Source organism: Leptosomus discolor, chromosome 2, assembly GCF_034619465.1.
Source record: "Leptosomus discolor isolate bLepDis1 chromosome 2, bLepDis1.hap2, whole genome shotgun sequence".
Classification (NCBI taxonomy): Eukaryota; Metazoa; Chordata; class Aves; order Leptosomiformes; family Leptosomidae; genus Leptosomus; species Leptosomus discolor.
The window spans coordinates 77,384,540-77,411,442 of record NC_141392.1 but is presented as its reverse complement, the minus strand read 5'-3'; the positions used below and the strand labels follow the sequence as shown (position 1 = coordinate 77,411,442).

The 26,903-nt window shown below is 44.1% G+C and overlaps 1 protein-coding gene across 2 annotated transcripts in view; it reads right to left on the bottom strand.

Moving 5' to 3' along the window:
- Positions 1-232: 232 nt before the first annotated feature.
- SCML4 (Scm polycomb group protein like 4) overlaps positions 233-26,903 on the bottom strand; it is a 46,473-nt gene continuing 19,802 nt past the window's right edge. Inside the window, exons 5-7 of one of the 2 annotated variants that reach the window (XM_009950053.2) lie at positions 14,195-14,464; positions 5,390-5,535; positions 233-358 (exon numbers count right to left, since the gene is read on the bottom strand). In XM_009950053.2, coding sequence (XP_009948355.2) covers positions 233-358; positions 5,390-5,535; positions 14,195-14,464 — 542 coding nt within the window. The remainder of the gene's footprint in view (positions 359-5,389; positions 5,536-14,194; positions 14,465-26,903) is intronic. The other variant, XM_086461318.1, reaches the window with a different exon arrangement.

Sequence of the window (26,903 nt, the reverse complement as noted above, 5' to 3'; positions counted from 1 at the left end):
CAAAATAATTATTGTAATTATATACTTTTTGGCAAATTATTAACACAAAGCAGCCCAGAAGACCCCATTGGATTAAAAAAAGGTGACAATGCACAAATGTTAAAAAAGACAAAGTCTTTGTTAAAAAATAAGGAAAAACAATCTGCAAATGAATGCACTTCTGTAAGGCAACATGTTACCTTTAGTTTTCTGTCTAGATTTAGGTCAGGCTCTGTTGTTGTTCAAGAAATGGTTAGAACTTGGCTTGCTTGAGCTTATCAATGTGGTAACACAGTTTCAGCGCAGGTCCCAGTTTCAGCCCCAGGTATTTCATGATCATGTCACTTTTCAGCAGCAACAAAGCATTGCCATCAATCTCCTGGTTTCAAAAGATAGAAAGAGAATCAACATGTATTAACCCTCTTCCAGTGCTGCATCCTGACACCTTAAACAAGGTGAATCAGAAATAGCATGCCTTTTAGAGCAGAGCTAGCTGAAATGTCATGCGTTTTTGAAATATCATTTAAAAAATTGAAATTTGAGTATGGTAGAAGGACAGTCTAAAGGAGGCATTAATCAAATAGTAACATTTTATTCCTCAAGGAATTATAAGGTTTGTCTAGGTTTTCAATTATTTTGCAATTATTTTAAAAATCAGGGTTGCTCTAAGCTCAATTCTGAGAAAAGCCACAGTCTTGAAGGGAGTGAGTGATGGAGCGATAGAGGGATGTGGCCTCATGAACTGCCGATAGCACACCTCTGAATCTCAGTTCCTGCTTTGTCCCTGGCTGGCTGTATGTTCCACATATCTCCAGTACACTTATATTCAGTGATACAGGTATATCTCTGTTTCTTTTTCTTAAATTGAAGGTAGTAGTAACTTGCTTTTTTCATTGCATTTATTAATAAAATCTATTCAAATTTAATTTAAGCCTCACATAAGTGGAGGAAATTGCCACCAAGTTCAGTTGTTTATCCCAGACATGTTGGCTTGAGAACCTTTTGAAATTACAAGGTGGTGCACAGAGAAACAGACTCTGTTTTACTATGGGTTGTAAAACACAGAAGCTTTCAACTGTCCTTCCTTAGACCCTAAGCTTGTCTGTTTTTTCCTGACTATATTAGTGGATCTGATAAAAAATACTACCACTCGCCACAGTCTCCACGACACTTACATCAGAGCTAAAATATACCTAGTGCTATGGGTGTGTGCATACATATACACACACACTCTAATGCTGTATATATTATATTCTATGATTTTGATGGTCAGATCATTCATCTGTGATCCATTACCTACTAATTAAGCAATACTATGGATCCTAATTTGCCCTGATCATTATTATTCCATTCAGTAGGTGATTTAGCTGATGAGCAGTTAAGGTCACTTTCTGATTAACTCAATCAATTAATGCTCTTCACTTTGCAACCCCCACTCTATCTGTAATAGAAATGCTTTTCACCCTTCCTCTCTCCTTCCCATTATTTTAAGGAAGCTAAGGGAAAGTAAGAATAAATATTATATGTAATTAATATTTCCATTAGAAAGAAAAACAAACTTATGGAACTGTGATGCCATAAGGTAAAAACACTCTCAAGGGTTTGGTGCGGAGGCAGCTGTTCCTAAATGTTGACTTCAGCATTTTATTATTTCCTTTATTATTACTGTGTAGGGGTCAAAATTAAACTCCATGACATGAGTATGCCAGAGGGAGCATTCATATCCAATTAAATATCCCGTATTAGCCATGTCCCTGTGCAGATTGTTGGCTTGACTTCTCTACAGCCTTTTTAAAAAATAATTTTAAAATGAAGGATTCTATAGCATAGGCCCCAAGTCTGCAGTAGTCCCAGCAGAAGATCTGGAATCAGATCTGAAGCTGGTAAAATTCAGTGCCATCAGCGCAATTCACTTGGTTCACATGGGTTGAGATCTGGCCCACTGCAAGGTAGGGTATTGCAGGAGAACATTGCCATGTTCCTGCAAGGTGATGGGAGCAGCAGATGTATGAGCTGCGAGGTCGTGATACAGTGGGTATAAGCATAGAGCTTCCACCTGCAAGAATATTACTGTGTTCATGCTGGCTTCCTGCAGCACTTATTCTGAGGATACTGTTCAAAAAGCAGAGTAGCCCCTAAATGAGTGCTGCGACATAAAACAAGAATTGCACCCAGTGGTGGATGTCGCTCAGGATGAGGCTTTTAATGAGAAAGATGAAAGTCCCCATCTTCATGGATGTTTAAGCACCTAATTCTAAAAAAAAAAAAAAAAATCAAAGACTTCAGGATCTATATCCTGCTTGGGGTATATATGTGTATCTCCCTTCTTTTGCGTTCTGCAGTCTCATGAACAGGCACCAACCCTGGTAAGGCCACCACGTGTGACAGGAGTGCAGTGACTGGCGGCTCAGTGGTCAGTGCTCAGATACTAGCTCAGCACTAGAGAAAGGTGCATGCTCAGAAGTCTGATGCCTAGCACTGGCAGAGACAGGTTGCTATTTGAATAAATTTGATTAATTATGTTAAAGGTTTTTGTCTCCTTCATACTTGCATTTGCCAATCACTGGCCATAATTAAACTGTCAGACCATAACATCCCTTCCAGCTTGAGTTTTCTACCTGCTAATTCCCCATGTAACTCTTTCCCCTCCTGCATTTCCCTTCCCCCAGTCTTTCTACCAAGTCTTTCTTGCTGAGAGAGCACTGCACGGGGCTCTCATGCGGTGCGGTATGAGGTCCCTGCCAGGCTGATGGCTTCTTTGCATGAGGCCAAAAGGTCTATCAGCTACAGGCTCGGCTCTCCTTGGCACACAGCCCTGCCGAGGGAGCCGGGAACAGCAGAGGGGAGGTAGTAGGCAGTTTCATGGTCTTTGGTGGACAGTCTCAAGGGCTGCCAGTGAAAGAGCTCCTTGTGTGACTTGGCAAGAAGAAAAGCTTCTGCTCCTTGTGGGAAGAGCAGAGACAGGGCCAAGTCATCCCGCAGCGCCTGTTGCAGCAGTGGAGGATGCAGGCTGCACCTCCTTATTGCATGCTGGGAGAGCCGGCTCTGGGGACTGCGGTCAACACCCAGATGGCTTAATATAGCAGTGGGAAAGCACACTGCCCACATGCAGGATACCTCCCCCAGCCTTTTCTTCCTCGTGGTCCCACCACCCTCTCCCTCCCAGTGTCACAGCTCAGATGAGCTGATTGCCAATGCAATGACTTCAGGTGACAGCTGGGCCTTGTCAATGACAGTAAGTGCTTCTAAGTAAATTACGCACCTGCTTCACAGAAAGATTGAACACACAGGAAGATATGGCTAAGGTTAATGGGCTAATCACTTGTCTCTCACCCCTGGGGTCTCCATGCTAATCCAGATGAGATTTGAAGGCTGAAAAATTGCAAGGACATATATAACTCAAAGGTGTAATTGAATTGAGTTGTGTGGTAATCTTACTCAGGTTCTCACACCTACAGCATATTTTACAAGGAAACCAATGATAAGTAGAGCCCTTGGGTGCTGGGTGTTCAACAAAGGATGACAGGGACAGTCTTCAGTGACGATTTAGCTTGATCTCTTTGGTCACAGAGCAGCTATAGTATTGTGGCACGCTCCAGTGCAGCTGGCCCATGACTGCCTGGAGCACATCACCGCCCTGTTGCTAGATAAAAGCACATTGTGCCATCCTTTGCTACAAGTGGAAATAGACAAAAACGGTGCTTTTGCACTGTCCAAATTTACAAGATGAACCTTAGACATTTCTTTTCTTTGGGATGTACCTCGAGATGCCTCGAGACCATGCCAATTCTCTCTCCCTTGCATGAAGAATTTTCTCTTGATGCCCAGCCCCTTCTAGTAGTCTCAAAAACCCATGCTAAAGCCAAGTTCCTTTAAATCTGAAGGTGGCTTGTTTATCTGCCTGGTTACCCACGTGGCAGGCATAGGCCATGGTTCCATTATCAGCTTATAAGGCAGATCTGACTTCTCTTCAGAAGGCAGGGAAGGTTGGCTGGCACCTGACCTGTAATTGCAGATTTGGTCCTAGCACCACTGTGCCTGCTCTGTTGTCATCCCACCAGCCTGTCTGCAGAATGGCAGATGGCCTCAATACCTGCCCAGGGTGAGCAGACACCAAGGCCTGTGTTCATTTTCATCTGCTCCTCAGCCACCTCCTCTCCTCAGTATCTGGAAACCCTACATCCAGGGTGTAGCTGGAAACCCATCTGTTGTCTCCCTCTGCTCTTGACTGCAGCCCTACATTCCCACCCATCCTTGCTGGCACACAGGCAAGCAGTGGGACCTGGTGATCAAGCCCTCTCGCTTGCTTTGCAACCTGAGGTGCTGTTCAGGAGTCAGGGCTGGTAAACTCTTCTCATTTAGACCTGGGTCCAGGCACTTACATCCAAAGCTGTGACCTCCAGCTGTACACAAGAGAGTCAGTTTTAGGGTAAAATCCATTTTCATAGCCAGACTGAACTGATCAAGGAGAGATGGAGGAGGAGGAGGCTGAAGATGCTATTAAATGCATTGGTGCCAACCCAATATACAGCAGCAGAACAAGAAACTCCAGATCAGATGTATGTTTACAGTCTTCCCCTTTACTAATTAAGGATAATATCATTTCCACCACTGGAGATTGCCTAGCAAAAGCAACTATCATATTCTCCAGTGAGTCAGCAGGTCTGTTAAATTTGGTTATGTAGTTATATAATACTGAGGGGAAAAAGATTAAAAGCTTGGCTGTTTTGGATTTCTCCTGATAAATATCTAGAGACACATAAAAAAATGCTCTTCAGAGAAGAATCAGAGGTATCCTGGGGAAAAAAAGGTCATTGAGACAAGGCTTTTTTGTGCCAATCTGACAATGAAAAATGAGCACCAGATCCTTGGTGCTTTCTCTTAGGCTTGGCATAGAAACAGTTTACACTGGCGTAGTTGGAAAAAAATAGTGAGCCTTTTCTAAAGACATTGTTAGTGTCTCTGCCTTGAAGGATAGGATAGGATAGAATAGAATAGAATAGAATAGAATAGAATAGAAATTTCAATTGGAAGGGACCTACAATGATCATCTGGCCCAACTGCCTGACCAATTCAGGGCTGACCAAAAGTTAAAGCATGTTGTTAAGGGCGTTGTCCAAATGCCTCTTAAAAATTGACGGGCTTGGGGCATCGACCACTTCTCTAGGAAGCCTCTTCGAGCATTTGACCACCTTCTTGAGTGATAAGTGAACAGTTCTTCATCCCAAACCCCCAAGTGATGCTGAACTCCTTGCAGAGCCCTGTGTTCAACCTGGCTGAGCACAAACACTGCCTATAGCAGCCAGAGGCAGCTGAGGGGGTTTGTGTGATGTATACAGTCTATGTCTTGGGACTGCTCATGCACTTGACTTTAATTACCCAGAAGCAGTAAGGGCAGCCTTCTACATACGTGTTTTCTGAAGAGCTCCACGTGGGGACCTAAAGCGTGAGGGTCTGCATCCTTCACAAACCAAACCACGTCATCCACCGTCCAGGTCAAAGGATTCTTGCTTGATGGCCGAGCTGTGTCTTGTTGTTCTGGTGAAGGACTTGAGGCTATTGGTACAAAAAAGCCCACAACAGCGCATTACAATTGCACGCAGCAGTTTCCTTGATTTGTGAGTGTGCAGGGGTACAGCAGCCTCGCTGCAGCGTGGGACGTTGGATCTGTGTGTCTGCAAGTATCAGCCTGAGATGGTGGGGTGGGGAGAGAAGGGGCCTTGGAGCAGTTTCTGATCTGACTGCTTATGGGGAGACACGATCCCAGCTGGCGAATTGCGTTAAAAAACATTAAACCCTCAGGTTCCTGCTGGGGAAGGAAAAATGTGCCAGCTGCCAGGCTTTTAAACGGAGCTGCCCCTGCTGTCTGATCTGCAAGCAGTGGGGATCTTGGCTCAAGAAGGCACCACCCTCCCACCTGGAGAGAAAGCGCTTCAGCACTAAACAAAGGAGTTTTGCCGTTGCTAGAGGATAAAACCACGATTTAGCAAATAGGGTTTTTTCTTTGCATTCAGATATTCAGACTTAGAGCTTAAAGGAAGCTTTCTATTCCATGTCCTCCTAATCTTAGGCTCTCACGAAGCTGATGGTCCCCAATGAATGCCTATTTGGAATGCTACTAAAACACACGAAGATGAACATTGCACATGTGACTTTTTAATGGTATAAGCCCTGGATGATTTAAGGTCACTTCGGCTTGCTGTAGCTTTAAATCAAGTGAATAAAGGCACATTGGAATGAAAGTGCATTTATGTTTTTATTCTTAGTCTCTGCAGAATTATAAATCTGAGCCTCTATGTGAATATAATTTGCACCCCCACTTATGCTGCTTCACCATTACAAGAACTATATTATGCTAGGTTACCAGAAAGCTGTTTCAATTTGTTTATATCCACACCAAGCAAACTCTGCTTTAGCAAGCAGCAGCACACAGATGTGTAGAATGTTACTTGCCCAGACCTGCTCACCTCTTTCTGTTAAGGCCCAGTTTTTAATGAGAGAGGTACAAATGGTAAGCAAGAAGACATCTCAGAAGACAAAAAGGGAAACAGAAGAGTGCAAGTAGATGGAGACCACAGATAACCTAAACTAGAGCCTGGAGAAGCCCCAAGAATCCAAGAGGGCAATCAGAGCTGCTGAGGAAAGAAGGGCTGAGCTCTTCAGAGAAATACTGTGCTTATAGAGACAAATGAAATGTATGAGAATCCCCATGTGTGACTCAAAACACGATCCTAATGCCTGTGAGCAAACATAGTGGGCTGGGTTTGTGGCTTATGTAGATTGCCATTCCATTGACTTCAGTAGAGCTGTGCTGATTTATGTTAGCTGAGGCACTGCCCGTACATACCCAATAACATCTTTATGTGCGTATTGGTCCTTTTTTTCTTGCTGCCATGCTCATCTTACGGTATAATGTAATGAGGTATATTTTGCAGTTATGAAGGATGAACTCCAGAAAGCAGCAGGGCTATGAATGTGCAAATCTGGCCGATGGGCTTCATAATGGGATATGATGTAAATATCATGATAATTACACTCTCATTTGCTAAGTCACTGTTCTAAATATAAAGGACAAGGAATAGCCGCAGGTCCTCTTAATTAGACAGCGAGGATTGGTGTTCGTATGGACTCAGGCGACCCTGGGCTCCACTCACAGAATAGATGCAATACACAGTGGTACAGACACCATCTGGAGCCTTTGGCATGAAACAATGAAGACAAAGAGTGCAAAACGAGCAGGGTAATCTTGGCCAACCCTTGGATCATCAGTAATACCGAGTGACTTTGTCAGGGACAAGTGGGAGAACTGAGACTCGCCTTGGAGGCAGAGGGACAAGTATTTTGCCCCTACCTGATCTGCCAATGGTCTGGATGCCAGCTGATGTGTGGAGATACTGGGCACCTCAGCACCTCAAACTAAAGGTCAGGGAGAAAACCAGGCTTTCACAAACTGGCAGGAAAATAGCGAGAGGAGAGACAGGTTTGGCCATACCCAAAGGATTGCAGAAATTTCTATGCTACTGTCGTAATGTGGGTGGGGGAGATGTTGTGCCACTACTGAGGATCACATTTTTTCCCTTAAATTTGTGTGAATCTAAGGAAAGCCCAGGGGGCTTAGCCTGGGATTCACATTGGGCACAGAAAGAGCAGCCCCTGGCCCAGTGACTCTGCCCGCGGCCTGCCGCTTCCAGAAATGCCAGGAAAGGGCAAAGGGAAACAGAGAGCCCTGAGAGCGGTTGGGAGCCTTCACAGGTATTGGAAATATCTGTAATGAAAGGAAGAGGGTTGAGAAGAAAAGGTTGAAATGACAGGGGAATTCTATTCACTCCTTTGCAATCTAGCAATCAATAGCATAAATCTGATTTTTTAAAGACAAATATATAGATGACCTTTCTAAAGAGATCGCATGGCTAGAACTCTTCCAGGCCCTAACAGGTGAAGATAACCCTTTCAAATCCCTATCTGAGATATGATAAAATAATATAAAACCAAGAATTATGTGTAGATACTAACTCTTCAAAGATTGCTTTGTCTTTATTTACCTATCTAGAGTCAAGTCCTGGATTCTTTGCTGCTCTTTTATGAGTTAAGATGTGTTAATTTACTTGTATATAAGGGGCTACCTTTAAATGTTGCTAGTAAAACTGGGATACCACCAGCGTGCAGACAAATGTCTGGAACACAGTTTGCAGCTGGTGAATCTCGAAACAATCTGTTTTTCCATATCTTTTAAAATGTATTTTGTTGTTTAATTTACTCTGGCTTTTTAATATTGTAGTTTACACACTTAAGTGTAATCTCTCTATTTACAAAAGAAAATAAATCGTTTCATGCCTACACAAAGGCATGTGGTTTGTTTCAATAGCATCACTTTGCTGAAAGATTGTATTAAGCACAAAAGTGTTTGATGGCAGCAGGGCAAGTACTATTCATTTTTTCTTATCTGAAGGTATTCACACTTAACCTAAGAATTAGATAAATGAGGAAGTCTCATGTCTCCTGGGTATCCTATGCCATCCTGTCATCAGAATTAATCAAGAGATAATGAATACTCAGATTACAAAGAGATGGGAGTGCTTGCGACCAATAATTATTTTTAGAGATCGTAATCTAGGGCAAATCCAATTTCCTGTTTTTGACAGGTGGCAAAAATTTGTCAAATTAATGGAATGGGATATGGAAATTTAGGTAATCAGAGGGAAGCACTTTCCCCTTCTGCCTTAAGCGGTGTCAGGGAAGGAGACCGAAGAGGTTCCTCTGCAGGGGGAGGTCTCGGGGCATCCCAGTTGAGACCATTGCCTGTGCAGAAATGGCTGGAGTTTCAGGGTCAGTGGCCAAAGCCCAGCGAAACCAATGGAAAGACATGGCCTGTCTTGGTCTGAGCTCTCATCCCATGCAGGCTTTTCTCTGGCCCCCATGTCTGGCCTTGGGACCTTCCTGAAAAGGAGGTTGGAGAGAAACAAAGCCAACAGCCAAACGGCTGACAAGGAAATCCGATGCTAAAATGGAGTTAAACCTGCGGAAGAAGGAAAGATAAATAACAGACTCCCTAAATATGTTCTTGGCAAACAAACAGAGCCCAGAGGGAGTACGGTCATTGATAGATAAGAGTGGAAAGGGAGTGACAGATGAACTTTAATATTGCTGCAGGCCTAAATGATTTCTTTGCCTCAGGGGAAGGGGGTGGGAATGAAATTTTAAAAGGTTCTCTCTGATTGCACTGGAGCAGATAATAAGGAGCAACAGATCTGCTGAAACTAACCAGAAGTAGCAGACCCTCAAAGGTGCAGAGAAATGGGAATTATTTTAAAAAACAAACCACCACTATAAACAAGGACAGGAGGAAGGCTTGGTAGAAGACACTTTTCTAAAAGTCTAGGGCACACTAAGCAGGAGAAGAGGAGAGGCATCAGAAAAGCAGGCACGTGGAAGAACAGCATTACAGGGTATTTATGGGTGCAGGGGGAGTTGACAAGCCACAAGCAGCAGAGAGCTCTGGAAAGAGGACTGGGCTTAGCACATCAATTTGCACTGGCTGGTGCTTGCAGGAGATGCCGTGCACCGCCTGGCTGGTGGCCTCAGCCCTGCAGCACGGCAGGGCAGAGTCCATGTCCCACCAGCACGGCGGCTGCTCCCGCTCGCGGCACAGCACGCGCTGCATGAGCAGCCCAGCATCCAGCTGCATGAGATGTGGCCATGGGCTGGTGCTAAATATTAATTTGGGCTCTTCTTGCTTTGCCTCTCTTTTGCAGGGGGAAAAAAAAAAAAGGCAGCTCACTAAAAGCACTGAAACTTTCAGGCTGTAAATGTCCTAAAAAATTAACAGGCAGGATGTGTTTGCTGAAGAAGTGGTACCCAGCACTGAGCCCCGTAATACTGTCAGCAGCTCCTTTGCTGCTGCCTTGGGGAGGTGCTGGATCTGGCCCCTGCAGGGTGCTTGTAGCATTGTTCTGGAAAAAGAGAAACTTCAAACACTGCGCCCCCAAATGTTTTCAGGAAATAAATGTATTAGCAAGCAGGATTGCCTCTTTAACAAAGGCCCTCAGGTGATAATAATTAACTGCTAATATTGGATAATAAAATCTACATAAAAATAACAAGCTACAGGGCAAGGTTAAGGTTATTATATTATGGTTGAACACGCAATTCTTCATACTTGGAATAAAGGCTTTGTTTGTTATGTAAGCAGTCTTGGAAAGGTTTATGATGTCCTTGACTATTCCTTCCCTGATTTAAGAGCTTCAATTTGGCAAATGATGACAAGAAAGTGCATGTTTATCTGTTAGCAGCCCCAACTGGCTTTCTGAAATGAGATTTTTTTTTTGTTTGTTTGGAATTTTTTAGCATAATCATGGAGAACTGGGCATCAAGCTTCTGATCACATTAATGAGAGCTTTGAGGTTTAATCTCATCCATTCCGCTTGAAAGACGTGTTCTGCTATGCACTAAGATATGTTTTATGGTTATGGTTTTTTCCATGATATTTTCCCACCATGATAAATAAGGCAAGCTATTTTTCAAAAACATCCATAAATAAAAAGGATTGGTTTGAGGTTTCAGAGAGAAATTCTTCCTCTTTTTAATGAGTCCTGTGAATCCCTGCCTTGTAAGTATGCAAACTGAGGAGGATAAGAACAGTGACTGGCATGCACCACTTACTCATCTTTGCTCAGTTATGATTCAGCAGCATATAAATTATCCCTAGAAGAAGAAAAACACACACAGAAGCATCGTAGTGAATGAGCAGATTCCAAAGACCTTTCCAAGAGAGGTTTTGCAAAGACAGTAATCAAACTCTAGTGAGGGTGTGCTGAGACAACTGCAGAAAGATGCGTATTTTAAAAGTCTGGGATTGCCAGTAAAAGTGGAAGCAGCACTATGGGTGAAAATACAATAGCTGTGAAGAAATACAGTCTCTAATTTTAAGGAGGAGCAGGCACTCTGTGGTGGGAATTCCAGCGTTACAGAGCTGACACTATCGCAGAGTAGGAGAAGAAACCAGGCTGTGACTGGAAACATTACAGTTTCTTTAATGTTGGAAGTGATATTGTAATGAATCTGTGGGCACCTTGACTTCATGGATGTCACTGTGTTGCCAATCACAGCCACTGAAAACTGGCTGGCCATGTCCAAGAGCAAATGGCTCTCCTCTGCCTCAGAGGACCCAGCTCCTGCCATGGACTGCAGGAGACTCTCTGCTGGAGTCTCCAGAAAGCAGCTGAGTGGATCAGAGGAAATGTGATGGATGGTGGTGGCACAAACATTCACTAGCTGTTTGTGCTGCCGTACATTGGCGGAGCACAGGGGAAACCCATCTCTGTATGGATTTGAATATACCTCTATGGCAGACCCTAATCTATGATGGATGACACTGGGACTAAAAAATTGATAATAATTATAAATAAGCAATACCAACAAATTCATAACCATTTTCATGATGTTCACTGCGTAACTGCCAGTTTTAGGGAGCCTTTAATGTTAAGCTGGCCAAATGACCCAGAGGTCTCAGAGGAGATAGTCTGTGCAAGTGTCAAGTGCTTGTCGCATAAAAAGTACTGCACAGTTTTGGGATGAGTGTTATATGTAGCACCTTAAAGTCACTTGTAGCTGCTTCAGAGACACCCACATGTCATGAGTGCCTGATTCAAAAACAATCTCTTCTTTGCTCCTCAAACTGCTTTAATATGTTATAAGCTAGAGAAATATAGGAACCTGCAAAGCCTATTGCATGGCCACTCTATGACTTCTCTGTTGGTTCAGTTCTGGAAAGAAGACATGCTATCTTTTAGGCTTTCATTTTGTAAAGACTGCAGATTTTGTGGAAAGTCATGATAAGAGAGATGGAGCTGTCTCCTGAAGCTTAGCGTCCTGCTCAGACCACACTGAGCTTTCACAAAGATGTTGGCTGAGACTGGGAAACACTGACATTCAGAGTCAGAAAGGAGAAGGGTAAATAATACAGGTGAGCAAGTTTAAGGAGCTCTGATTTTAAGCTTCAGTCCCTTGAACATAGTTTCAAATGCCTGATACCAAGGCTATTCTCCACACAACACATACTTAAGCATGGTAATTTTGTGGATGCTGAAAATGCACAAAGTATTCAATAAGCCACTGAGTGATTCAGCAAAGAAAAATCTATGAAGGGTTACTAAATATGAACCCACCACCTCTGGATCAGGAAGTCCGTGAGCCATAGATTTGTGAGGGTGGAGAGGGTAGTGGGGAAGCACTGCCTTCTCCACACTTATCTCTTTCCTGGGGGTGTGCTGCTGTCTCGTGCTGGAGACAGGATGGGTGGCTAGACAGATCTTTCCTCTGAACTGCTCTGACCCTTCATGTGCACTACGAAGAGATAATGACTGATCCCAAGCAAAATGATAAAGATTTTCAAAGAAAGCAAATAACAACATTGTTAAATCTTGGCCCCTCGCAGCTGCCAACTAAAAAGCTTGACGAAAGGGTCCCAGTTCTGCCAGGAGGCTCTAGGGAAGCAGTGGGAGAGGGGAAAATGCGTCCTGTGAACAGTAAGCCTCTTGTCTTCCCCGCACCTGATTATGCCAGCCCGAGAGGCACAGAACAAGATCTGAAAGAAAGGGCTTTTCATTTCCTTTCCTTGTAACTGAGACCCCCAGTTCTTAGTGACAACATTTTACAAGTTGTTTGCAGTAGTACATTTCTATACTATCCACTTTGATTTGAGAAAAGTTGACTCTGCAAGTGAAGAAAAAAATAATGAGAACTGAACGCTTATCTGTGGTGTGTACAATAGAGTGACACAGCAGAAAACCAGGGAAACACGTGCACAAAAATAAAGCAAAGTGGGTAGTTGTTGAGCGTTTAAGACGGCAAACTTAGATAAACAAAAAGAAATAGAAGGATAAATACCGCTAATACATATTTTGGAAGAATAATGTTCTAAAATACTCAGTAGTGAAAGTTCAGGAACAAGAAATAATATAGGCCTTGGGGAGATGAGGGTGTGAAGGAATTATGCAAAGTTCTGCAGCTACTGGAAAGAGGATCTGGAGTGGCTGCCAAGCAAGAATATGCAGAATCACTTGCAGTTTCCAGGGGAAATGCAAGGGCAGAAAGACAGTGTAATGAGCTAATGGTGGACAAAGGGGCTAGGGGAACCAGCAAGGCTTCTGCAAATATATCAAGATTAAAAAAAAATAATACTAGGGTGACTGTAGATTTCATTAATAAATGAGGAAGGGAAAGAAATTAATGACTTAAAAATGGCTGAGACATTCAACTCCTTTGTTAGATCTGTCTTCAAGATAAAAAATGCATAAATGAAGTTTGAATAATTAGTAAGGGGTGAAGACACTGTTGGAATCACTACTGATAAAGATGTGTTAATGGAGAACTTGGAAAATGCAAACAAAGACAAAGTTAACGGAAGTTCATGGAATTATCTAACCTGTTTGATGGACCCAGGTCGTTTCTAGATAAAAAAAAAAAAGCTAATAGGAAATGTAACTAATAGGCAGAGCAACTGACCCAGCAAACGTAAATCCTAGCAGGGTAACTGGACAAAAATGCAAAGAGAGGGAAGAAGAAGTGTTATTGAGTGCAGTGGTTCCCATGACATCCCTTGAATTTGCAGATAAACTTCTTGTGACTTTGCTTCCTGAAGGATAAAAGAGCCTTGAGCAGAGCACTGGATGATTTCTAAAAATATATGTTTCTCTGGGCAGTCTTTTTCAAGCAAAATCTGGCTTAGTTCATGATTAAAGGGGCAGGATGGGCCACACAGCTAGAAAGAAAAACCTTTTGCTAAAATGCATTGAGGTAGGCACTAATATTTGCATTTGCTCTGTATCGTACCTTGTACACAGCTAGTGTCACACAAATAATAGTTACCTGCCTGTAGGCAGTGTCAATCTTTTGGAGGAATGCCTTATATATTAATATTTATATCTGTAAGTCGATAATAACAGTTGTGATTGCCATACAATTATACATAATACATATGTTTACATAATTAATAAGAGCATTAGAAAACATTCACCTTTTTACTTAATGATGAAGAGATTGATTTTGTGTTTACATAGGTTGTTATTTCTCCTTCTAAATGGAAATGTGAGTGGTCTGGATGGATGTCAACCCAGAACTACCTCACTAATTTTCCTGGGAATTTGGGAGTGAGTTAAGACTCCAGCATGGCACCGGCATAGCAACACACATTGCTAAATCAAAGATGTTATGTTACCACTTCTGTTTCCTTCAAGACAGGTCCCGTTCCTCATTGGGCTGGAGGTCTGATGCTGCAGGCCAGTAGATGAGGAACCCCCTGAAGACATCTGGGCAGGACGGTGGCTACAGGAGGAAGAGGAGCCTCCAGCAGGACGTCCGTCTGCAGGACTCTGTCGCATGGCGTACACGGAGCCCGTGCAACCAAAGGCAGAATCGGCAGGATCCACACTGTACCGCTTCATGTTTGCAGGATCAACCAGGTAGTCCTCAGGTATGACTGTTTCTGCTCAGGAAGCCAAGACATAAAAGAAACATCAGTAAAACAGAACCAATTTTAATTCAGGCCTTGAAAAAAAAAATTTTGCCAAAATTATCTTTTTTTTTTTTGGCAATAAGTTTAACTCCATTTCCAACTTTCTCTCCAGACAGCTCACTCCAGGAGGGATCCTTGCTGAGAATTAGGGAAGCACAACCACTCAGAAGTCAGTAGAGTCACAACAGGGAAACTATGGCTTGATGTGACTCATCCGTGTCAGTTTACAGCAATATTCTCTGTAAAGTCCTAGGCCACCGGCTGGCTACTCCCATTTGCCTCATGATGCTCCCCAAATACCACTGATGCTGGAGGATTGTGCAGCTATTGTTTGCTCTCTCTTTCATATAAAACCATGAAAGTTGAAAGGAAGAAGGCAGAGGAGGACAACAAGACCAGCAGTTTGTTGGGTTCATAATGCCTGGCAGCCAGTAGGAGGGAGTGAAGGTAGCAAACCAAAGCATTCTGGCTGTGATTACCAAAATTAGTCAGAAAATATCCTCAGCTGCAGATGTCCATCAGGCCCGGTGTCCTGCAAGGAGAAGAGGCTTGATGGCTGATGAGCGTGCCCAAGGTTTATCACAGGCAGACATGTGTGAGTGGGTCACTCGGAGCTGGCTCAGGTTCAAACACGTGTGCCAGCATCACGGACGACTGCAAACCATTGCTCTGATTCCTCTCTGCTGTGCTCCACTTTGCCCATGGTGTAGGAACTAAATACCTTGCTTTTCAGACTCCTCCCAATAAACCAAATTTTGCACTTACAGACCTATTTTAGAGACTTATATTCCCCTTTGTGTGGGGATCTAATGCGCAGGCATGAGGCAGGTTTAGCCCCAGGTTTTGTAGTGCACAGACTTTTTTTGCCAGTTCCTCTCAGACCTAGGTCCAGGTTGGTCTTGCTTCACTGTCTGGACTGAGATGTCCATGTCTGTGTTGTTGTCCTCCTCTGTCCAGGCCCAGTCTCCTCCCAACAGGCCTCGATAGCCAAGCTCCTTCCTGCTTGCCTTTCTTGTCTTCTCAAAACATCATCAAAGCTCCTCCTCCTCCTCATTCCCACTATCGTTCTCCCTGCAAAACCAGTCCTGCCCTCACCCAGCCCCAGGACCCTCTCTTTCACCACCACCATCACCACCACCACTGGGATACAAGCAGAGCCCCTGGAAGCCTACGTGAGATCCAAACCTTCACATAACCCCTACAGATACTGGCAACCTGTGCTTCAGAGATTCCTGTTCTCACTGGGTGAAACAAGGTGTTAACATGTGGTGAGCAGGGATCTCCTAGATTAGGAAAGTGCCTCCCATTGTCCCCCAACGTTTCTTTGAGCTGTTGAAAATGCCACCTTCCTCATCATGCGTACTCTTTCTCCAGAGACGTCTGAGCGGGGTGAAATTACCCCCGTGGTGTCGCACATCTTCCTTGCCTGAGAAACTCTCTCCTCCTGACATACTGAGTAACAGGAAGAATTTATGCTGTAATTTATGCTACAAGACCCAAACCCCATTGCTAATAGATGTTGAGGCTGTATATAATAGAGTTTTCCTTTTAATTTATATTTTTACTCTTTTCCTTTGGAAAAAACCCTTGGCGGCTTTGTACAGTAGTTGATGTTAAACAAACATGATTTAGTTTGACAACTCAAATACTCAAGAGTTGTGCCATGCCAGCATCCTGGCTCATGTGTCAAGCCACAGCACAGATTTTTGTTACGTGATTGCCTGACTTTTCATTTTAAAACTTTGTTCCATTCTGGGCGAAGGCTGGACTCGCCATAAGGCAAACATCAGATCTGAAGGACAGCTGTAAATTTGAAGTTTCCTCGCTTTTGGGCACTTGCCTTTGCAACTGCAAGTAACTTTCCTTTAGCAAGGCTTTTTTCCCTTAGATAATTTGGATTCTTACAGCATGCATTCAGGTAACCTGCTGCTTTCTGCCAGGGATTTCTGATCTTGATTCTCACAAATACAGACAGGGTGTAATTCAGTTGAATTCAACAGAGTTCAGCTAACGTAACACTAGCATAAGAGAAATGGGAATCAGACACTGAACCTTTCTCCCTAACCTCCAACAGATGCCAAAATTGCATAGCAATTGAGCTAAATACCTTGCTTTTCAGGCTCCTCCCAATAAACCAAAGAAAATCCAATCAAGCCTCCTCATTCAAAGGAATTTAATTACTGTGTAGAACACTTGCAATAAAAGCCTCTTACGCATAAAGAAGACAGCTCTTTCTGCAGCATCCTGCCTGCACCACATGGAATAATTATGCCTCTTGTGAATCATTACCTCTTTATTCCAGGAAAAGAATGCTCTTTTAATATGATTACAATGTGAAGAAGATACAGCCTATCAAAACAACAAACAGCACGTTAAAAGAGCCCTACTGAAGAAACGGCATACAGCTTTTATTACTATGGATATAAACGACTCCAACATTTGTGAGCAGACACCAGGGATTTTTTGACTGATGTCAGACTCTTTCAGTAGTCTGAGTGAAATAAGACATGTGTGGGTGAATTCTTCCCATGGAAGGACGCTCAGGAATTGTGTACAAGACTATGATGAGGAGCCAGACACCATCAGTTCTGTTCCTGACCCTGTCTAAGACTCTTTTCTTGATCTAGATCAATTTATTCCACATATCTCTGCTTTGGGCTCCAAGATGGGAGTAATGATGCCTATTGCCACAGACGAAGCAGGAGCCTTCATTCATTACTGTTCGAAACATGCCCCAGCGGAAGGTGCTCTGGGAATTTGAAAAGTCATATTCATGTCTTCATTGGACAAGGGGGGAGCAGGGCTCATCACAAGCAGCCGGGTTTCTAAGGAAGCCTTTTCAGAGCTGCTGATCTTCAAGTTGACGTGAGCAGTCAGTAGATTACAAGAGCAACTCGTCAGAGTCACCTCCTCCTGAGCAAAAGAAGCTCATGATGAAATGCAGGTCACGGTTAGATTAGGAAAAGAGTACTGTGCATTCAAGTATGTGTGGTTACAGGTTTTAAATCATACAGTTTTAAAAGGTGCTGGTCAGCTTCTGTGCTCCCTGCTGGGTGTGGGCTGCTTTGTAAAACTGCATAAGCTGATGCACCTTGAGCAACCATGTCTCCATGAGCCTGTGCAACAGTCTGCCCAGCTCCAGGAGAGACCCATATGTGGAAGGGAAGAGGCAGGCAGGCCCAGGGGACTTTCAGATCACAGCGAGATCCGTTGTGCCCCTGAGGGGTGACACAGTCCCTAGTGACACTCCAGGGCAGGAGAAGACATCTGTGTTTCATGACGCAGCAGAGAAGGAGGTGAAGGTGACTGGGAGCAGTCTTTGTGGGTTCACCAAAGATCAGTCACACTTGACCAACCCGATTGCCTTCTATCATAAGGGAACTGGATTTGTGGGCAAACGGAGAGTGGTGGATGTCATTTGCCTTGACTTTAGCAAGTCTTTCAACACTGTCTCCCACAATATTCTTACATCCAAGTGTCCTGGTTTGGGCTAAACCAGAACTAATTCTGTTTTAGTGCTTTAACTTTTCAGTCAAGTCTCTCCTAAGTAACTGCACTTTCTGAAAAACAGCAGCACGCTTTTGCAGACAGTGACAGCTTCTAGCAGTGATAAGATCTGGTGTTTATAGTTTGTACCAAGGAATGGGATGCAGAGAGGCCCTTGCTTATACTCGTTCTTATAGCGCCCAAGGTCACTTGTACTCTGTGTTGGGGTGCCAGGAGTGAAAAGGGTCGCAAGGATGTAAAAGGTCGCACCTGCAGGGAAGAGCGAACCAGACAGGTGACCCAAACCTGACCAACAGAGTATTCCATCCCATAGACGTCATATTCAGTATAAAGCTGAGAGATCACAAGGGTCAATCGCTCTTCTTCAATGGCTGACATCTGGGGAGGACTCTGTCTGTTTTTATGTCTTCGATCCCGACCCGTGCATCCCTGAATCCAGTGCCTCAGTCCAGCTCCTGCATCCCATTCCTGTCAGCTGCCGAGTACAGCCTGGGGTTGCCCCAGTGCCAGCCCTGCAGTGTGGTGGTGACGTATCGTCATCAGGGTGGGGGGAGTTGGGTTTGGCATTGACATTTTGTATCTATTTGTATCTATTAGTATCTATTTTATTATTATTGTATTTTCTTCTATTGTTATTGTTTCATTAAAGCTGTTTTCGTTTTCTTTTCCTAACCGTAAAGTCTCTCTCCCTTGTTCTCTCTCTCTCCTTTTCCCTTTTGGGAGGGGAGAGGGGTTAGTAGAGAGCGTCTGTCATTTGTCAGTGGCTGGCCCAGCCTCAACTCTTGACACCAAGTTAGAACATTATAGTTGGGAAGAGTGAGAAACTGACTGGATGATCAGGCATAGTGGGTGGCAGTTAATGGATTTTTTGGAGGCCATTAAAAAGTGGGGTACTGCAGGGGTCTAACCTGGCATCTGGGTTTGGTCTCTGTGATACCAGACAAACATGGACAAATGAGTGAGTTCAGTGGAGGGCCATCAAGATGCCGGGGGCATGGAGCACTTGCCCTACGAGGAGAGGCTGGGGAATGGGGCTTGTTCAGCCTGGGGGAGAGGCAGCTTGGGGGTAGGTACCTAAGAGCAGCCCCACAAGACCCATGGGCAGGCCACCAAGAAGATGGAGCCAGGCTATTCACAGTGATGCACAGCAGGAGAACAAGACACAAGAGGCAAAAATTGAAACGAAAACTTCAGACTGGATGTAAGGACAAACCTTTTCCCCATGAGGACAGTGGGGCAGTAGCAGAGGTTGCCCAGAGCGACTGTACAGGCTCCGGCACTGGAGGTTTTCCAGACACAACTGGACAAAGCCCTGAGCAACCTGGTCTGACCCCATAGCTGACCCTGCTTTGGGCAAAGGGTTGGACCAGAGACCTCCTGGGGTCCCTTGCCACATGGATTGTCCTCTGATCCTGTGACTGATGTCTTCTCCAAGTAACAGCCCTGGGGTGGGGGAGGAGGACAATGGCAATGGCTCATGTGAGGGTTCCAGGGCCCCTTACAGTGGGATGGGAGGCAGCAGGAGGGATGGGCTCCACTGTCCAAAAACTACAAAACACGGTGGAAACTCTTTGGGTTCATATTTCTCCAGCTCCTTGTTAGTTTGCACCACAGAGAAGCTACATGAGTTGGGGCTCCACCAGTGATGTGTATGAAAATATCTGCATTTTGTAAGCTCCCAGAAGGCCTTGTAGAGTGTACGGCTTTCCCAGCTACTAATCCCACTTTGGCCAATTAGGGAAAAACATGGTTTTTAAGATAGTAGAAGGAAACAAAGCTCTCTATTGAGGTTTAAAATGCAGCAGTTTCATAAATTTGTAGCTTAGCCCTTCTGTATTCTGTTACCCTTTTGTATTTTATTTTCTAGGTAGTCAGCAGAAGGGCACAAACTAGTAAGAAATTAGTACACAATGTTTTAAAGCAGGTTTTATGAGAAAGCTGCCTTGAGCCTTTGATCACAATAGTCTCCGTTACAACTGTTCACCACCCTGAGATGCTCAAGCCATTTTGGCATAGTTTTCCTTTCCATGAATGGTCCACAGGCAACTGGATTGAAAAGCCGAAGGCTGTTACATCCAGCACACTTAAAATGCAGCAAAGGAGGAGAGAAAAAACCCAGCTGCTTTCCCAATTTAAAAATGCACATTTCTTTAGCCGAGTTTCTTTATGAAGAAAAGAGCAACCTGTATGGTTCCTAGCCAAATTCCTGAAGATGGGTCAGCTGAGAGTTAAAACAGCATGAGAATCTGCAACTCACATTCCAGCTCTGCTGGAGACCTCTGGAGTGACCTTGGTCAGGTGATCTGTCATCTCTGGACCCCAGTTCTCCATTAGGATTAAGAAAAATTGTTGTTTTGTCTCTTACCTCTGTGACATGGTAAGTCCTTTGCTTTGGTGGTACCTGCATGCCACTAGAGCACGCCGCGTGGATGTACACTGCGTGTATGAATGTAGAACACATACAGTGGACCTTTGGTAGCGTCTGGCAATAGAGACACTCCAGAAAGACAAAAATATTACGTCTCCCATTGTGCATTAGGAAAGCAAATGAAAATCAATTTCAAGTCAAGCAGGAGATGAAGAAAAGTGTATACCCAGGAAAGATGATCCTTAGCTGATGTTTTCCTGAGCAGATCTGATTTCTCACTTTTTCTTCTTTATCTTAAAAACAAACAAACAAACAAACTTGTTCTGCTAAAATCTGCCCTATATGTAAAACCTCTTTCTGTACTCCACAGACTCTCTAGTCTGCCTTCTCTCCTCTGCTCCCAGGACAAATACGTCTTGTGCTGCTTTCCTCGCCTCCTGCTGCTACCACATCACTTCTCGTGTAACATCCCTCTGACCCTTTACCTGTCTCATACTCCCTTCTCCCCACCTTGCTCCTCCCTCTGTTCTTCCCCATCATCTCTTCCTATTGCTTCTTCCATCATATTCCCACCATCTCAACCTTGCTCTAATGCTTTCCCGCACCAGCAGCGCCACGCTTTTCCCAGTTTGCCAGCTATTTTCCTAGCTCTCTTTTTCTATCTTCCCTCCTCCCATACCACTGACCTGTATAGGCACTTCTCCCTCAGGCTGTTATCCCTTCCACCCATCTCGCACTTTAATCCATCCAGCTTTCCCTTTTCTGATATCCCCCTGCCTTTTTCTGGGTTCGTCCCTACATTGCCACTTGGACAGCAGAGCCCAAGGTCAGGTGAAGGTTGCATGGGCCATCGATGGAAACCCCCACCTCCACCTCTGAGCAGGCCAGACACTGACCCTTAAATCAGGGAGGTCCTCTTTCTACACACCAGTGGCTTGCCAGGACAACTGCCCTTCCTTCTAGGCCAATACTTTTGTGTCATTTCATAACCTTTTACTCCACCACCGGCAATGCTTGGTCATTTGTGTTTGTTCTAATTAAATTCCCCATTAACTTCTTTTCCTCACCGTTGCTATAGATTTCTTTCTTTCTTTCTTTCTTTTCTCCACCCCCATTCTCCCTTTTTTGTGTCATCTCCTATTCCTCATAGCGTCTAGTGATGGGCTTTGCCCTCTGACCCTTCCCTGTACCTTTTTAAGTGCTACCATATATTTTCTATAATGGGTTGACCAGATGTGAACTCCATATTTTAAGTGGCATGATATCATAGCTTCCTCAGACCTCTCCTCTCCCCCATCCAGGGCCAGCCTTTTCTCATCTCCCAGTCATTTTGAGAGGAGCCAGCCACAGTGTCAAAATCCTATTGAGAGACTCCTTGTACAGTTTTATCTTCACTTGTATTTTATTGTCCCTGATCTTGGATCCAGCTCACCTTACAAGGATGGCATTTGCTCTCTCTGGGGGGCAGTGGGAGGGAGTTTTAAGCAGTTGTGGAGGTTAGAAACCCTGCATCTCAGCCTTCATAGAAGAAAAAATAAAAGTGGGGAAACACAAAAAACAAATGCAGAAATGCAGAAGGAAATACTTCAGGTCAGTTTAGCCATCAGGTCAGTCTAGTGTAAGTCAGAGAGGGAAAAGCAGAGAGATCTAAGCAGTATTTAAGGGTGTGAAAGATATGCCTTGATTCTGAACTGTATCTTCTGTTTTAACATCAGCTCTTAAAAGATTAAAAATAACTTTTTCTGTGTCTGCCAGACAGCCTCACATATTTCTGACCAGTCAGAAACGGACCATGGACCTTATCTTCCTTGTAGCTTGAGCCTGCATGCATCTATCTAAAGATAAGAGCTTCCTATGATGGATTAAGACTTTCCAGCTCTGCCTGCTGTGATTTACTCTGGGATTACAGCACCAGCCCATTGCTTTTACCTCCACTGCCTGTCCAAACATGCAGCACAATGAAAATATGATGTCACCCCTTAGCAGGCGTTCCTACACCATTTCAACACTACTCTCTGGTGCATGCATCTGCACCCCACATGGCTGGACAAGAACTGGACCTTTTCCACACCAGCCCGTGGCTGCCACAGTTTGTCTGGACAAGGCAAGTGTTACAGGGAGTGACATCTGGTTTGTGGGAGCGGAGCGGAGCTGCTCACTGCTCACCAAGGCAGAGTGGCACGGAGATGAGTCCCTAAGGAGCCACTGCATCCCTGAGGCTGCTGCAGAGAGGCAAAGAGCGAGCAGGCAGCCCAGGGCATCCGCCAACAGCGGTTCAGGGCTGTCATGCCTGCGTTTTTCAGTCTCTGGGATAACTTTCGCATGGGTTGTAGGAACACACAATTGCATCCAAGGAGGAGAAAAGGGGGGTACTAGTCAGTCAGAACAGGGAAATGTAAATAAGCCTCATCCACTTCTGAATGTAGATATTATGAACACTGAAACCATGGTCACACTGTGGAGATAAAACCTGCAGTGAATTTTCCAGGGTTTAGTCTGAGGCTTTACTGCACCATGTATCATCTCACTGTATTCTAGCTGCTAAAATATATTTTGCGGTAACTGAAATGCCAAATCCCCAAGGAAAAGCTGCCAGTCAGTTAACATCAAGAATCTAAATTTTTTAGAGAATTTTCCAAAATCCAGTATTGTTCTGATTACAAGGGCTTCAGCGTAGGCAATTTTTTTTCATTATTTAAACAATTTCCCTTGAGTGTTTTCATCCCAGACAACAGCCACATTGTGCTTAATGCAGTAGAACCAAAGAATGAGACTGGCTGGGAACAGATCAACACGATTTTATTGTCCAAACTGAGTAAAAAGGTAGAGTAAATTCACAAGCTAGCTGCTGACAAATATATTAGATTTAATAATAAAAGGTGCTCGTGTGTATAAACAACCCATCGAGATTTGGTGCTTGGGGATGATTGAGTAAATGTCTTGTGTTGCAACAGAGAGGTTTTAGTCCTATCTTACAGCACAGGCAAATTGTTTAGGCACTGCATACCCACAAGTGAAGGCAAAAGGATTTCAATGACATAGGCATCTGGCCTTTAGAAAAAGTCTTCTTTTGGTCTCTTCCTGATTTCAGACCTGCTTCTCCATTCTCTTCCCTTCTCCCTTGCCTTTATGTTACACTAAAGTGTACATCATGAAAAGGAGATTTATCAGGGTTATATAGTTTTGTGTCTTAGCATAGCAATAGTTCTGCGCTGGCAGAGGGAGATGGGAGAGGCTGTGATCGATCTTTTCTGTCTCCAGCTTCTAGCAGTACCTAGAGGGGCTTTTCTATCCCGGTAGTTTATAATGTACTCTATATGCTTATAAATCAGCATTGATAAAAGTCACAAAAAGCTGTATATAGAATAGACTAAATGAAAATGACTGTGTTATTTGAACATTTCAAGGTGTTATACACTGGGATTCTCTGCAGCTGAAGTACTTAGTGCATTTCTGTTCTGCTACCACCATGGTGAATCTCCCAAAATTATATTGCTTAGAACTGTCTTAAAATATTTAACAGGAATTTTTTTTGTTGGAAAAAACAAGTAATTTGAGACACAAGAAGTGAGATTTCTAGAGCAAAGTGTAGTAACCGCAAAATAAGCTGCATTTGACCATTAATAACAAATAATCTCATCTAGAAATTAGGTAGAGCACATACAAAGCACGAGTCTGTGCATGTGCTTATAGGTAGGTATAAGGTCTTTCATTAAGTCTTTGCTTCGTTTCTCCCTGCCAAGTGCTGCAGCTCAGCTGGACTTTCTGGTATTTCTTCTGGGGTTTATTCTGCTGTATAAAAACAACATAGCTGGGGCCTGAAGCCTTAGTTCCCCTTCACAAATACTTTCTTTTCCTGCCTTCTCTGCTGCTGCTTCTGATGTCCCTGGCCAATCTCAGTCTCGGCAGTTAGGAATTCACCAGTTCCCCTTTCTTGGGTCTTTTTGTCCCCTCTTCTCCCAGTGATCCCACAGAGCCAATTTCCCTTCACACCAGTGTGCTGCACTGTGCCATGCCTCCGGGAAGCTGGGCTTGCCCCAGGAACCCATCCAGGACTCACCCCCAGCCTCACTACATTTTCCTTGACTTTGGCTTCTCTGCTGAAGTCTGGCAAGCTACTGCCGCCTTTTTGCTTAAATCACTTCTGTAACCTTAACTCTTCCATGAAGAAACCCACCATAAAGTACCTGATTCCCCAAACCTCCACTTGCAGCTTATTTTCAGTGAGAGGTAGGGACGTATTTCTCTTGCCCAGCTGCCGGGGGTGCAACTCTTTGCCTTGCACCCTTACCTTTCTCATTGCTGCCCGCAGTCAGCACTGTCCCAGACAAACACCAAACTCTACATCACCGCCAATAGTTTGCTTCTGTTACTCTCTTAATTGCTTTAATCTCCTGCTCTGCACTCATTCTGCCAACAGATAAAAGTTCCTCAGGCAGATGCTGTGTGTTACTACTTTCCAAAAGGCACTTTGATGTACTCTGTCTAATTACCACAAACAGATAAATCCTAAGGAGCTGGGGAGCAGTGTTGATTAAACAGGGGCCAAGACTTTTCAGGAAAAAAATGGATGTTTTGTTTCCATGGAACTGGAAATGTCATTGTGTGGGGGTTTCCATTTATTTTGTAGTGCACTGGAAAAGGATAGAGAGAAACAGAAGGTAGATAAAGACAGATAAAGGAGGAAGAAGCTTTTAATTTAAAGGCTAAAAAAGAGAGCAACATTGGGGAGGAGAAAAACTGAGCTGCAAAACATCCAAGCAAAAATCAGTAATGTCCCCAGAAAAAAAATATGAATCTGCTTTGAAACCTGCCAAATGGGAATAGCTGAAACATAAGACTGTCTTTTTACCCCTTTCAGCTGGCTCTGCTTCCTCCCATGGGCATGCAAGCCCAGCCCCTGCCATAGGCACCACGTACCAGGCAGTCCCAGAAGCAAGGGCCCTCTTGTCCAGAATCACAAAACACAAACAAGTGTTCATCTTTCTTCCAAAATATTTTGTGTTTTGTCTTTTACTTAGTAAGTGCCAGCTTTGCTCTCTCACAGCCCCTTCCACTGCCATAGCCAGTCTTTCTATTACCCTGGCTGTGACAGCAACCCAGCAGCAAGGAGCTACAAATCCAATGGCTTTCATGGGCTACCAGAGCCTACACTGGCACGTCACATGCAGCTCCCAAGTGATATTATCTAATGTGGCTTGAACTGGCACAAGGTAAGGATCCTGAAGATCATCTTTTTCCCCCCTTACATCTATGAAAAATCTGGTGGGTCAAGCTGGGTAATGCACGCGGCACTTGGATGGGGGGGTAGGTTTTTCATTGGTTCTGGCCTATGGGTTGCTGATCTGACTGCTTGAAATATGGGTATATTGGATCACAGGTACTTGTATCAATATTTAAAAAGGTTTGGAATGGAAATTCCTGTTTCAGCTTTAATTTAAGCTATGTAAAATCAAAGCCCAGACTCCTAGCTTCAGACGTCTCCTAAAGGAATCACACAGCTCTATGGAAAAGCCTTAACTAGCTGAAACAAAGTTAAAACTAAAACTGAAGCTAAAACAGTTACAATCACATGATTCATCTGACTGAGGCTCTGAAAGTGTGTCCATGCTTCCTCCACGTGACTGTGCATGTAAAGCCTGAATTAAATGCTTATACCCAGGGTGGTTTTTTCTGTAGTGGATATGATTTCATCCATCATGCTTCATGCATTTACGCCCATCATTTCAGCCACTTTCCTTCTGCATACTCTTTGATATGGAAAAGTAAAGCGTCTCTTTTCCCTTCTTTAAACTCCATTTCATACCTTCGCTCTCTCGTTTAACCTCAATAGCTGCAGCCCAGGCAATCTCCAGCACTGACGGTGCCTCTACCATGGCTCTGAGCACATCTTGGGCTGAAGGACAGGACGGCCTTTGGGCTTCTCACCCACCGCTGGGACCAGGGTGCTCACCACCCTGTGGGGTAGCTTTTCAAAAGGGGTAGATTTTCTTGCACACCCTCAAGACCATGGAGGTAAAACAGCCTGGCAGAGGGTGGGAAGGAGGATTTCCCTTGGGCTGACTGCTGGAAGGATGTCTGTTTGTAGCTTCATTGCTTAGCATCCGCAAGGAGATACAATTCCATAAGGGAACAGAAAGGGACTCTTTCTTCATTTTGGGGTTAGCAAACAGAAATCACACAGCTTAAAGGTCAGAAGGGTCAATTTATCCAATTCTGTCAATTCTATAGAGTTTGGGCAAATTATATCAGAAGTGAATTTCATCTCTCCCATCCGCCTCTTATTTTTCTTCCTGCCAGCATTTGCCCCTTAGTGTACATTTCACTAGTTTCTTCTGGTCTAGGTTAGAGGGCCTGAATGCTAAAGCCTCTACTATGAAACGCCTCCACAGGAGCATTGACTGACTGTTTCTTTTTTTTCACCCTCCTGCTTTTGCTTCCTACCTCTTGTACCACTCTAAACAGTTCCTGTCCCTCCCCAGGTTTCTGAATGACAACACACAGCTCCAGCTGCCGTTGCCTCTCTTTCTGCTCTGC